The sequence below is a fragment of the Diceros bicornis genome, chromosome 5, assembly GCF_020826845.1.
Source record: "Diceros bicornis minor isolate mBicDic1 chromosome 5, mDicBic1.mat.cur, whole genome shotgun sequence".
NCBI lineage: Eukaryota > Metazoa > Chordata > Mammalia > Perissodactyla > Rhinocerotidae > Diceros > Diceros bicornis.
This window is the reverse complement of record NC_080744.1, coordinates 48,364,087-48,379,146: the sequence shown is the minus strand read 5'-3', so window position 1 is coordinate 48,379,146 and position 15,060 is coordinate 48,364,087. Positions and strand designations below refer to the sequence as shown.

The window sequence follows — 15,060 nt, the reverse complement described above, 5'->3', positions numbered from 1 at the left end:
GAAAACCTTTCCCTACATCGGGGTAAAAGAGGGATTCATCCATACTTTCTTCTAGTCCTTGTATTGTTTTATAATTTATCTTTAGATCCCCTGTCCCATTGAAGTTTATTCTTTTGTATCATGTGAGATATGGATCTACATTTATCTTTTTTCCAAATGGCTACCCAGTTATCCTAGCATCATTTATTAAGAAACCCATCTTTGCCCCAGTTATTTGAGATGCCACTTTATTATACCCTAAATTTTCTTATGTTCTCAGGTCAATTTCTTGGCTCTATTCTTTTCAGCTCCCTTTATCTATTTATGTCCCAGTGCAGCACTGCGTTAATTATAGCAGCTTTATAGTATATTTTAATGTCTGGTACCATTAAACCCTCTCATAGTTTGTCTTTTTCATTATTTTCCTGGCTATCCTTGAATGTTTGTTTTTCCATATAGACTTTGGTATCAACTTACCTAACTCCGTAAAAAATAAAGCTGTTTTTTGAATAATAACATTAAGGAAGGGAGAAAACAAGCCATTCAGATATCTAGGGGAAGAATATTCCAGGCAGAGAGATCAGCAGTTGCGAGGACCATACAAGGCCTTGTGGACTCTTGCAGGAAATTTTGACTTTTTCTCCGAATGTGGGTTTTGAGCAAAGGAATGGCATGGTCTGGCAGCTGGGTTAAAAACTGACCATTGATTCCTGCCAAAAATACATATCCTGAATTTAATCGTGAGGAAACATCAGAAAAACTGAAAACGAGGAACATTCTACAAAATAACTGTATATACTCTTCAAAATTGTCAAGGTCAAAAAAGTCAAAGAAAGGCTGAGGAACTGTTCCTGATTAAAGGAGACGAAAGATACATGCCAATTAAATGCAATGACTATTCTGAATTGAATCCTTGATGATGGGGAGGGAAGGCTATATAGGGGACATTGCTGGATGCTTGATAAAATTAGAATGTAGACTGTGGCTTAAATAATACTATTATATCAGTGTTACATGTCCTGATTTTGATCACTGTAGATATGGAAGAGCATGTCATTGCTCTTAGCAAATATACTCTAAAATATGTAGGAGTCATCATGTCTGTAACCTACTCTCAAATGGTTCAGAAAATATTAGAATAAGAGAAACAGATTAATAAAACAGATGGGCAAAACCTAAACAATTTGTGAATAGTAAAGTGTGTATGGGAGTTCATTTTACTATTTTTTCTATTTTCTGTAAGTTTGAAATCATGTCAAAAGTAAAGTTAGAAAACAAAAACAAAAAGAACAGACTATAGTGGAACAAGGGTGGAATCCAAGAGACTAGTTAGGAGATTTTTGCATTGATCCAAGCGGGAGGCAATGAAATCTAATTGAAGAGGATAGTAACAGAGATGGTGAGAAGTGGATGGATTCTGGATATATTTTTAAGATAGAATGGACAAAGGCTTGTTGATGTGGGGGTATGAGAGAAAAAGAGGAGTCGAGGATGGCAGCAAGGTGTTTGGTCTGAGCACCTAAAAGGTTGGAGTTGCTATTTACTGAGAGAGAGGAGATTGCAGGAAGAGCGGGTTGTGAATGTGGGGTGGGAGGGCGGGAGGGGGAAGGGGTTGGAGTTCCATTTTAGATCTTCAAGGTTGAAATGGCATTTCAAACCTCTGTCCTCAAAGCAAAACTGACACAAGTGATTGTTCCCCAGTAGATTTATGTCCATTGACAGTAGCGATAACCAGGATCCTTGACTCATGACTCCTTTCTCAACAGGCTCCTTCCAGAGAACAAAGCCCTTATAGACTAGCCTCTTAATTTTAATAGTCTTGTTGACTTACAGAGGAGAAAGGCTTAGTGGGCTGATATGTCTGTTTTTCTTCTTATATTCTTGTTTCACATTCTTGCCAGTTTTTTCTCATGCTGGAACTGATTGCTCTCTTATGACCAAATCACGATATTATTTTCCTTAAAACATCAGTTTTTTTCCCTTTTGTTTTCTTAAAACCAGGTAATACTGATTGCTTTAATTTGGTATATTTTCTCTCCATTGTGAATGGTAGAGGAAATAAATTTTATTGACTAGGTTTCATTTATGGGTTTTCTTGAAATAAATTAAATAGTTATATGCATAATTTTGGTATAATGTAAAAGATATCTGTACTAGTCACAGCTCCGTCAATAAATAACTATATAAGCTTAAATCTCCTGGGTCTCAGTTTTATCATTTATAAATTGGAGCAATTTCAGTAGATGGTCTGGCTTTACATTTATAGTGTTCTGTGGTATGCATTTGTTACCTTTCTGTTTCACGGAGACTAATGCATAAGCATTTTCCTCTTTCTAGTTGAGGGCGGACTGTGGTAAGGAGCTGTGTAGCAAAGCAGAAGGAGCACGGTATAGACTTGCCCCTGGAAATCAGGAGTTGTGGCGTGTATGGCAGCCCAGCTCTGCTCTAAGCCTGGATAAGCCATCTAACTTCTCTGTGTTATTGTTTCCTCCAATGAGGAAAAGATAATATCTGTTGTGCTTACTTCAGAGGTGAAAATTTTATTAGATGATAAACATAAAAGCACTTTGAAAAATACTAAGTAGTATTCAAATATAAGCTGTTACTATCATCACAGTCTTCATCGTTATGGAGTCTCATGTCTGCATTCTCTCTTCATCTACTTTAGCCTCTCCCCTGGTTTTATCCCTCCTGACTCTATTGCCAAGCCTTTCCTTAAGGTGGCCCCTTTCGTTTGGTTAGGCAGTCTCTGAATGCGTCACTGTTCTGACGTTCGTTGGCCAAGTGGATGCTGGCTATTATAAATTATAAAATCTCTCCTGTTAGCAGCTGTGACTCAGCTGCCATGTGGTACCAAGTATCATATTTATGCACATAGACTTGAAGTAGTACATGCTACCTGATAAGGAATTTTATGTATAACATATAAAGGTGGATTAACTTACATTAATTAATAGCTACCATGTTTAGATGCCTACTATGTGCCAAGCATAGTATCAGGCATGTTACCTCTAATCTTCATTACATCCCCAGGAGCAGACATCATCACCCCTGCTTTACAGGTGAGGAAACTGAGGAGAGTAACTTATTCAGGCTGTCATGCTAATAAATGGTATCTGGGAGCTGAGATTCGAATCCAGCTCTGAGACTCCAAAGCCTTTCTTCTTTGTCATTTAATTTTCTTAATTTCGACTACACAGCCCTATTCAAACATGTCTATTCCCTCAGATTAACATTGCATATTTCTATTTCTGTACCTTTTATTCAGCCTAGAATGTCCTTCTACATGCTCCTTTATCTGCCTGATTTCTGTTTATTCTTCATGATCCCACTCAAGTTTTACTTTGAGACCACTTCAGCTCCTGGTAAATGAGTCCTTTTCAGAATTCATTATTATATAAATTTGGGGCTTACTGAGTACTATCTACCCCATAAAGTTGTAGTAGGAATAAAATCTAATAAGTAGGAGTCTATAATAAAGTTATAAACAAATATAATTGGCTATTTCTGTTATTGCATCTTTACATTAACCTCATGGGCTCTGTACTGATGGAACAGAAAAGTCAGGTTGACATGAGAGGATCTGACAGCCATGGACAGTCTTCTCAGCAGGAACTGAATGACCTCAGCATGTATCTCTAGGGAACACTTATTTTCATTTCCTGAATAGTCTCTCTGCCTCTCTAAAGCACAGCTTTCACCAGTGCCAGCATACTGTTTTATAGTAAATATTTACACTTTAAAAATAATACTAAATATTGTCATTGTGAACTCATTGTGTAGTATCAACTTGAGAGTTTAAATGCTTTCTTCTTGGCATTGACCAAAAGCAGAAATCTTGGAGCAGACAGCTTGATTTTCACGAGTGATAATAATGTAGAAAAAACTTACCATTTCTGTAACAAGAGAGAGAGATTAGAGCCTCAAGTGAAGCCACATTTTTAAGTCACCACAGTAAAAACACAGCTTTGGAAGAAAGCATTATTCTAACTTAATATTCTCTCTTTTTAACCAGGGATCAAATAAGGGAGACACACTTAGAGTGATTTCCTGCGAAAAAGTAAAACTCTAGATTTTGTTTCACAAGAACACGTTCACTTATTAGCTAAAAATTAGACGTAGATGCTTGTACACTTAACTAAAGTATATGGCCACACTCAGTGGGTGGTTATCAGAGAGTAAATATCAGCATAAGTGGATATATTAAAGTGTGTTCTGCGTGAGTCAGGTCTGAGGCTGGCATTACTTAGTTTCCTCGTTAATAACCTGGATGTGAGTGGAAAGTATGCTCGTTAAGTTTGCAGAGGACAAGTTGATGGTCTTAGAAGATATGAATAGTATTCAATATGACCATGAAAAACTAGAGAGATTACTTTTTTTAAAGGGTAAAATTCAGAAGGACAATCTGTAAAATAATACGCCTGATACAAAATGAAAACTTAATAGACATAAAATGAAGAAAGGCTGGACAGACCAAATAGATACAGATATAGATACTAAGTAGATATACTGAGGACCACAGGAGGAAAATAAGATGTAACACCTCTCTTTTTCATCAACCCAGAGTGGATATTCTATCCTTGAATAATTTTTTTCTGGGGTTTCTGGTGCCTCTACATAGTTTAATTCCCGTTGCCTTCTTCCTATACAACCTAGTTTTCTCCTAATTATCATGTCAGAGTCAATTCAGGCATCGTCTTCTCTAGAAAACATTTCTTCACATCCTCTCCTCACTTCTCCCACTAATTCCATACCCTTCCTCCGTGCTTTCATCATATCCTGGATAGAGCTCTTTTCTAGCAATTGCTCCACTGTATTTTAACCGTGTACTTTTCAGTCTCTCTCAATAGGCTATAACATTAGAGTCTTTTGTCTTCATAAGGTGCTTGGCACATTGTGGCTGCTCATTACGTGTTATATGAATGAACGAAGCAGTATTTTTTCAAGTGGGGCTTTTAGTTCACATTAGAGCCTCTGGAACCACCATTGACTGAAACAGGTCAGAGGAGCTCACCTCTATTTCAAGGCACCTAGTACCCAGGGTATTTAGGATCATTGTAGAGGCCCTTGAGAGGACTGGCCAAGCCAGAAATCATAAATTTGGTTCATGCCTCCTTAGGATGCTCCAGATTGATCTGTGTTTGACAAAGAGTGGAGAATATCTGTTCCTTAACTTGGTTTTATCAGGCCCTTGAAGTGATATCTACATCCCAAAAGTAGAAAGAATGTTCTTGTGATGTAAGTACAAGAGCACCCAAAAGAATTATGAATAGTGGCTGATCAGCCAATCAAAATTTCAAAGAGCAATAAATTATTATTTACATGTATGTAACAATCTAAAGCCCACGGCTCAAACGAATAGAAGAGGGTAGACTCTGATATTCACCTTGAAATCGTAACATTTTTATCCCTGATGTTTTTGTCTGTTTTCTCCACATCTCTATCATACTCTTCTTGTTCTTCCCTTTGTATGTCTCTATTATGTATTACCCTTCTCCCTTCTGTGTCTCTACTTGACTCCTTACTTCTGCCTGTCTCTGCTCGTGTCCTGTCTTTTTGACATTTCTTCCTATGCCCACATAGAACTGAAAAACATTTTAAAGACTTTATTGTACTTATTTTATAAAGATTTCTATTTCCTGTTCTTAATTTAAAAGCAGGTGAATGGATTATTTTACATTTTTTTTCTTTGTAGCCATTTATTGATTCTGGCCATCTCAGATTCAGGGGTCCTCCAGAGAAGAGACGTTGCCATTTCAAATATAGCCATTCAAAACCATCTGAGTATCTGTAGGCCCGTCCTGTTCCAATTGTCTTTGGTCCCAGATGTTTACCCCGGCTTAGAGTGCAGGCTATGGCCAGTCCAACATTTGAAAAATCACCTCCAGAGTTAGACTTTTAGACAATAGTACTTTAGAATTTTAGAGGAACTTTAGATGCTATTTAATCTTAAAGATGAGGAAACTGTGACCCAGAGAGGTCGTGCAATTGCTCAAAGCCATGAAGCTGGTGAATGACAGATCTAGCACTAGAACCTGGATTCAGAGAAGTTTATATAATGGAAGAGTGGTACTTATTTATATATTGGAGTGCTCTACTTGGCTTGGGAAAGAAGGGAAGCCTCTCTGCAAAAGGTTAGGGAAATAGAAGAAATAATAAAGTCCCTTAAAAACATTTAAAAACTGTTGGTCGTGTGGATCCAGGATCCTAAATCCTGGAAAAGAAAATCTATCTGGCTTGTGCTTGAGGTCAGCGTGCATATATGTGTGTTTGTATAAATCTCTGGGATTCGTTTGAACAATCCTTGATCTTATTGCTTTTAATATTTTTCTTCTTCACATTATAGGAAAGGGCTATTACATATGAATTTTTAGATTTTTTGATACAACGTTTTGTCATTAAGAGTGAAATAGCTTTTCAAAGGCAGTACAGTTTAGGATAGCAATTCCCATTAATATTTTATTTTCATCAGACTAGTGGAAGCCTCCTCACCTTGTTTGCAATTGGAAGGAGTGCTGGGAGAATTTTGTCACGGTAGCTATCACACAGGGTGTAGTGACTGAACTGATCGTACAGGAATTAGGAAGAAATCATTTTTCTAATTGTATATTAGAAGAGAATAAAAAACTGCTGATACTGTCCCTTTGATTAATGTATTGAAAAATATAAATTCTGAGCATGTTTTAACTGACTAAAAGAAAGGACATTGGACCACAATGAGAACTGTTTTATGAGAGTGATTTGTCTTAAAATCAGTCATGAATGAAGACAGGCAATGGGAGTATCCAGTTTAGTCTACAAATTCAAATAAAAAGGAAATGAGATGGTGAGTATGAGGATCAAAGATGTTTCATAAAAATGAGGATTATGTGCAAGCTTGTACTATAAGAATTAAACATTCCATAGTGTGTCACCTAGGTCCTCCTCATTTTCCCCACAATATGGAAGTCACACGTCAGGAACAGGCTGCTACATGGCCCTGGTAGTGGGATGTGAACGTACTTAATCAGGCCTGAATTGGGTACTCCCACTGTATTTTTCCAAGTCCATAAAATAAGGCAGTGACCCTCATTTCTCAAAGAAAAAGAACCTTTTCCTTAGAAAAGTCCTAAATTTCTACTTTGAAAATTTATTACCAAGTACTGTTGATTTCACCACTTTGGTGTCTCTTAAACCCATCTGCCTCTCTCAATCATGACCATCACAACCTTTGTTCAGACTTTCATAATTTTTCATCTGGAGCCCCTGCTACCCATACTCCACCTTGCTGCCAAAGGGATTTTACTAATTGGATTCTAGTCATTTTCTGTCTAAAACCCTGCAGTGGCACTCCATGACCTTTAGGTAAACTTCAAATGCCTCAACATCTCAAGTAAGACCTTTATGATCTGGTTCTTGCTAACCTCTGCAACCTTATCTGTCGTTACTCCATGTTCCAACCAAACTGAATTATCTGCTGTTTCCTAACTTCCCATGCATCTGAGCATTTATGTTATCTCCTTTCTCTGGAATGTTCCCCTCCTAACTTCCTCATTCCTTGCTTGCTTTTTCCTACTCATCTTTCTTGGCCTTGCTCAGGTATCATCTCCAGGAAGCCTTCTCTAATCAGCTCTTCCTCCTCCCAGTGCCTCATCACATGTATTATAATCCTGAATTACTAGTCTGTCTTTCCTATTAGACCATCAACTACTTGAGGACATAGATCTTGGCTTATTTAACCTATATCTTTGATATTTAGCACAATGTTTGGCATGTAGTAGGTGTTTGATAAATATTTGTTGGATAAATAAATCTCTTTTATTTTTTTTATTTTTATTTTTTTGTCAGGAAGATCAGCCCTGAGCTAACATCCATGCTAATCCTCCTCTTTTTGCTGAGGAATACTGGCTCTGAGCCAACATCTGTTGCCAATCCTCCTCCTTTTTTTCCCCCAAAGCCCCAGTAGATAGTTGTATGTCATAGTTGCACATCCTTCCAGTTGCTGTATGTGGGACGTGGCCTCAGCATGGCTGGAGAAGTGGTGCGTCAGTCTGAACGCGGGCTGCCAGTAGCAGAGCGCACGCCCTTAACCGCTAAGCCACAGGGCCGGCCCAATAAATCTCTTTTAAGAGATAAAAAGATCGTATTCTGTAGTGGAATAACCTCCCCATCTTGTGGCCTTATAGGATAGTTCCATTAAAAACCTTTGAAGTCATCTTGTCTCTTTGTAAATTAAGGGCACAAATAATACCTCCTTTATGTAGTTGCTCAGTTATTTTGATGAATTAAAGCTGACTGCTAGTTTCATCTCAGGAAGTAGAAGTTTTCTGCTTCTGTCCTAGTAGAAATCATAGCCAAAGTAGAGAGATTTATTCCTAGGCTAGGTTGCTCTCTGAAGTTCTGTTTACTTATAGTCAATACACATTTATTGAGCATTTTGGATGTATTAGAATCTGGACTAAGTGCTGAATATTAAAGATAAAGATGACATGGGTCCATATCCTCAAAGAAGTGATAGTCTTATGAGCAAGTTCATCTCTTAGAGTTTTTGAGTCACTGTGTGAATGAATTAAAGATGTAATAGTAGATAGTCTTAGAGTTCTGACATATTTGAGTGAATCAGCCAGCAAATGAACCATTTCTTCTCTGGTAATAAGGATACTTTGATAGGAACTGGAGTTTGTGGGAGACACTACTTTATGGAATCTTAGCTGGTAGGCACTTTGTAATATTAATTAAATAGAATTTTCTCTAAATTCCTTTGCTGTGTCTCCTTTCTCTTCTGAGGTGGTTGACAATAGTACTGTAATATACCAAAATAATTCTCTAGGAATGAAATAATATGGTTGAGATATGTACACAAAAAATTCAGAGACTTTCTATTACAGATTCGTCCTTAGATGTGATGTTCTTTAATTTAATGCTTGATTTCTTCTTCTCCCTCTCTGTTCATTGTTTTAAATTGTTATTTTATTTATTTATTTTTTTTCTGCCAAAGCCCCAGTAGATAGTTGTATGTCATAGTTGCACATCCTTCTAGTTGCTGTATGTGGGACTTGGCCTCAGCATGGCTGGAGAAGCGGTGTGTCGGTGTGCACCCGGGATCCGAACCCGGGCTTCCAGTAGCGGAGCGCACACACTTAACCGCTAAGCCACGGGGCTGGCCCTCTCTGTTCATTGTTAAAGTAGTTATTATTATTATATTATTTTTTTGATGAGGAAGATTGTCCCTGAGCTAACATCTGTACCCATCTTCCTCTATTTTGTATGTGAGACGCTGCCACAGCATGGCGTGATGAGCAGTGTGTAGGTCCATGCCTGGAATCCGAACCCAGGAACCCTGGGCCGCTGAAGTGGAGTGCGTGAACCCAACCATTATGCCACTGGGCCGGCCCCTAAGTAGTTATTTTTATTAGGAAATATTATTCTTATGTTCCTTCCCACATTGTTGCATGTATGAACCAGCAGAAACTCACCATGGCTCATTGAGGAGAACACAGAGGAAATAATGTTAATCACATTCAGAAGGGGGCAGTACTGTCAGTTACTTTTCTTTTCTTTTACAGAGATGAACGAAATCAGTCCATCATTGTAAGTGGAGAGTCTGGGGCAGGAAAAACAGTCTCAGCTAAGTATGCCATGCGATACTTTGCAACTGTAAGTGGTTCTGCCAGTGAAGCCAATGTTGAGGAAAAGGTCTTGGCCTCCAACCCCATCATGGAGGTAAGACAGTGGTAGCCTTGGCCTTGTTACTATTTCCTCTTGTTAAGAATAGTGCTCAAAAAAATTGATTGATACAGCACATGTCAGAGAGTCTGGGATCTCCCAGCCACTAAAAATAGGAAAATACTTTTCTACATGTTAGTAAGAGATCTAAGAAAAGTAAAAATTCAGTAGGTTAGGTATTTTTATTAAAGTCCAGCTATAGAGGAATCTACTTTATCCATAATCCTGCATTTTTAACCTGCCATTGAATTGTTGCCTCTAGATAGCTGGCAGTGGTACTTCATTTTCTAAAATTTCTTTCCTCCTAGTTAATTAACTCATATCTATTGCTTCTGGTACTAGAAGTGTAAGTTACTCATTTCCCCCCAATCCTGAGTTCTTATTTAAGCTCCTTCCAAAACACAGGATTCGCTATGCTCAAACATGAATTAATTTCATTGTTCCTTTGCCCACATTTCATTTTCTGTACTTGGTACAACTGTTTAGCTGTAAGTTTTTATTTTTTTCCAGATTTGAACAATGAACTTAAATCATGATCTTGTAGACATTTTTCTTGTTTCCGTCAAGCACATCACAGAGCTTTAGGTTAGAAAAAGTAATTCAATAACTACGAATTCTTGAGAAAGGAAGAGCTATGAAAAGATGTCCTTTCAGAAGTGGAATATATATACAAGGTAGAAATGCTTATGCCAAGGAAAATGGACCTATTTGTGTGAGAATTTGAGTATTTTAAGATTTGTAACTAGAGAACTATTTGTCTATTAATATGATTTCAGTTACAGTTTTGTAAGTAGTCCCATTAAATGGAGAAAAATAAGTCTCATTAAATGGAGAGAAATTAGTTTGGACATGCAGAAACAAACTTTATTAAAAATTCAAATCAGCATTTTTTATTCCTGTCTTTTTCCTTTGTCAAGCCTTATTTGTCACCCAAACACAGATGGAGTTTTAAACTGGCCTGGTGCACCTGTGGTACAAGTAATTTTTGCAATAATCAGTCCAGAGGTAACTGCCTGGTTTGCAGTGCTGTGTGTGACTCTTCAGAGCAGAATGCTGTGACCCTTACAGCCCTACAGTGCCTACAGGGCTGCCCCCTAGAACAGCAGGACTTCTGTTCTTGGTGTCCAGAGGACAAGATATACTGGGGAAGTCAAGAGGTCTCCTGGGCTGGGTGCACTATGGAAAGAGAACTGGGCAAGTTTTCTGAAAAAGCATAGACAGGAGGAAACAGATATTTGTGCCAAAAGAGAGTAGTAAAGATTTCGAGCAAATATTAAAATTTTGAAAGAATTTAAGTTGCAGATGTAGTGGTGGATACCACTGGTGTTAGTATTGCGGAAGTACAATCTGTGGAGCCAATTTTTGGCTCCTACCATTATTTTGACTGTTTTTGGTCATGACACTGAATTCTTGGTATTTGGCAATTGTTTAGGCCATCTTTAGTCCCTAATATTAGAATATCCCAAAGTGTTGATTGTGATGGTATCAGGGAATCCCATCTCTTCTGGCCTGAACTAGATAATAACATAAATCTGGAATGAACCTTCTAGAATATGTCAAGTTGAAAGAAATATTTTTGTGACCTTGCTATATTATCTTTCAAAAAATAGCTGCATTGGTTTTTCTACAACACAAATTTGAGTTGTGTTAGTAGGAGTGATATTAAAAATTTGGAATGCCACAGATAATATTTTTTCATATGCATTTGTAAGGAATTTACCCTGTTTGCTAGGATGAACAAAAAAAAATAAAGGCATCAGTTATGCTTAGCTACTTCCTTCTATATTATTGTTAGTTTCTTTACAGGAATTTGGAGTAAGAAAATTTAATAAAGAGAGAACTAATTTTCAACAACTGCAAATGAGGGCATCCTAGTTTGAAAGATTAAAATGGAATATGGGGCTGAAGAATGGTGACAAAGGGTTTCCAGTTACAGGAAGAAAACATAGGTCAAATATTGGATATGTGGCCTAGAAAATTTATACCTTTAAACTTGCCTCAAGACTATGTCTCTATATCAGAGCCCTTTACTGTGATGTCAAGAAAGGCATGTCTGGTCTTCAGTGATCTGCTGAAACTCTTCATTGAATAATGAGCATCCTACACGGTTAACATCACAGCCCAGTGGCTAACGGGATTTGCACATTATCCTTTAGAAAGCAAGCTTCTCATCCTTAGCATAGGCTCCTTTTGCAAAATACGAATGATGTACAGAGAAATGATTCTTTTTTGGTCTATGTTATCACGTTTTCTTTTTCTCCTGGAATTTTCATCCTAAAATGGGGACAGGGAAGATTCTTGGGACACACTGGGTCTTAATAGTTTTTTTTTTGTCTTCAATAACCATAGTTGAAGATTTTCATCTCCATTTATTAAAGAAGAGTAACTCACTCAACATTTCACTGAAATCAATAGTAAAATCAAGACCACAAAATTTCTCCTTTCCTTTAGCAATTTCTTGCTGATTGAAAGGAAAATAGCGTTAAGGGAGGCTGTTGTAAATACAGTGCTTATAAGGCAGAGGAATCAGTTAGGAGGAATGGACAAAAGGTACTGTTTATATATAGAACCTTCTTTCAATATTAGGTTCAAGGCTTAGAATCATATAATTTTATTTTTGAAAAGAACCCTAGAGCTCATCCATCTTAATCAGTTTACACTTGGGACACAGTGCTCCTCAGAGGATTAAATGATGGCCAGTTGGTAGTAGGACCTGGTTGGTTACCCAGATGTTCAGACTTCTATTTAATTTGCTCCTTCTACCATTCTTTGCTCTACATTTAAATACCTTTTACTTAAAGACAAGGGGGTCTGTTTCAGCCCTGGCCTACTCACTGGTTCTCACAGAGCGTAGTATTGGTTTGGCAAGTTGGCCCCTCTGACTCCACTCTGAGTAGAAGGGAGAGAGATGACATATGGAAGGTGGATTACGAGTTAGGGAGGGAGGAGAAGCTGTGGACCACCCTTCCCCAACTTGCTTAGTTGCTGGCAGGAAAGTGCTTAGGACAGTGTCTGGCAAGCACTCAATAACTATTACTAACTATTACTGCTGCTGCCACTGCTACTATAGGTAACCCTTCATCTGCTCTTTGATGGAATGTTGTGTTGAAAGAAAGTTGTGCGTTTATCATTAATTTCCTTTTCTAAACGAAATAAAAATAATAGGACTATATGGAGACTTTCTTTTATGCTTTTTGTAATATTAAGAAGGGGAATATCTGAGTAACTGTCTATGTTGTTAAATTATCTTAGGCTACATTAGATCACTGTTATTTTGCTGGGAAGATAGCTTTGTGTCATTCTTAACATTTAAAATGTTAATCTGAAATATAGCAGTGTTCTCATTGCCAAAACAAAATAGGACAGTGCCTGCCCTGTATTTGAGAGAGTGAAAATACATTTTCTTTGATTGATCAGAAAATCTAATGTGTTGACTTTTTTGACTGTGTTACTACTGTTTTCATCACTTGTATTTGTATTGCTTTTGAAACATTTTCACCTCTTTCTCTCTGCTATGGTTTCAATATACTAATATTGATAGTCACAGGCTTCGCACAAGTAAAAGATATTTATCTTATATGAAATTATTTTATTAAACATTTAACATATGCGTTATGTATGCACTTGCTTTTCTAACTACACCACATTTTTTGCTTTGCCTTGAAGAAAAATTTATAGAAGCATGTTACCCAAATTAGAAAGCAGTACATATGCCATTTTAATTTTTAAGACTGTAAAAAAAATTTAGCAGAAAGTTACATTCTCTGCATTCTATAGCAGATGTTTTGCAAGTTAGATACAACTGTCAAAATCTAAAGCAAATTTTACTGTCTCTGGTTTCTGAAAATGGCTTTAAATTGAGTGAGTAATTACTAATACTCCACAAAAAGTAGTCCAAGTGGGCCTTTGTTGTCACAAGATAAGATGATAGAGACTTCTGGCTAAAGAGACCCTGAACACCAGAGCAGCATTTCCAGGAAAATATTAATTTGACTTAACCAGCTTATTTACATAAAACAGACTAAGTTTTTCAAGAAATCAAAACCCTGGTGTTTAACTAAGAGGGCTTGTGCCTTGGCAGCAGCCAGTCCCATCCATTCTCTTTCTTTGCTGGTATGAGTGAGTGTGTTCAGATACCACAAATGGTGTATGAAAACCTCCCAGCTGCTGGGTTCAGGTTTGCTGTATCTGAAAATCATTTGTGTGAGAATAACAAGGCAGATACAAACTATTAGTGTGTATTTGTGTGGTTGTGCAGTGGGCAAAGCGTACACTTGTGCCTGCAGGGACAAATTGGTTCTGTTCTTAAAAGAATCAGTTTTAATGGGTTGTATTCTACTCTCTCCTTTCTCTCCCTGAACAGATTCTGTAAATGTCATGTCATGAATTGCACTTCTAAAATTTTATTTTTTTCCCTTGCTTCTTAGTCAATTGGAAATGCTAAGACAACCAGGAATGATAATAGCAGCCGTTTTGGGAAGTACATTGAGATTGGTTTTGATAAGAGATATCGAATCATTGGTGCCAATATGAGAACTTACCTTTTAGAGAAATCCAGGGTGGTGTTCCAGGTAAGCCAGGCATGCACACATATATACTTATGTTAGATTGCCATATAATTCCAGAGCTCATGCTTGCTGGTTTGCATTTTATTTCCAGATACTCTTGAGCATATTGTGACAGGCACTACAAACTACACTTGGACTGAAACATGTAAAATGGTGCCTGTCAAAGGCAGGGGCATAGCCATTAGACTAATAGTCTGGGACTGGGCACTGGTTTAGGTTTACTTGTTTTGACTTTTTCTTACAGATGCTTGTAGGAAAAGCTTAGTTAAGTAGAGGTGCTATTAGTTTAGTCTTGTCTCTCGTATTTCCCAACTGATAGGGAAGACATTGGTTTATGCCTTCAGTGAGTTACAATTTGAACAAAGTTCAAGAAAAAAAAATCCTTGTCCCTTTCCTTCCTTCTCCTCTCCTGGAATATGATATTGTTTAGATAGAATAATGAGGGTTAAAAAATCTTCACAACCCAGTTGCAAACTACTGTCAAAGAAGACACTCCAGTCTATGCATCTGTGCAGGATTTGCATTCACATATATGCCTTTGGTCCTTTTTTATCTGAAGTGGGCAATGCTATACATTTACAACACTAGCAGGCATGCATTTACGTATTTACAGGTCTTCTAAGAGAATGTGGACCTATCATTGGAAAACTCCCAGTCTAGGGCTCCTGGTGACCCACTACATGCTGTGAGATCGGAGTTTCTCTAGCCCCTTAACTGGATGTCCACTGCTTTGAGGGTCAGATACCTCTGGCACTGCCATGTAACAGAGTTTACAATTTCCATTGCATAAGTCTGTTACAGCTTTGAA

General features: G+C 37.6%; 1 protein-coding gene across 4 annotated transcripts in view; it reads left to right on the top strand.

Moving 5' to 3' along the window:
- MYO5A (myosin VA) overlaps positions 1-15,060 on the top strand; it is a 194,350-nt gene that overhangs the window by 69,546 nt on the left and 109,744 nt on the right. For all 4 annotated transcript variants that reach the window (XM_058541598.1, XM_058541600.1, XM_058541597.1 and 1 more), the window contains 2 exons: positions 9,525-9,681; positions 14,112-14,255. In XM_058541598.1, coding sequence (XP_058397581.1) covers positions 9,525-9,681; positions 14,112-14,255 — 301 coding nt within the window. The remainder of the gene's footprint in view (positions 1-9,524; positions 9,682-14,111; positions 14,256-15,060) is intronic.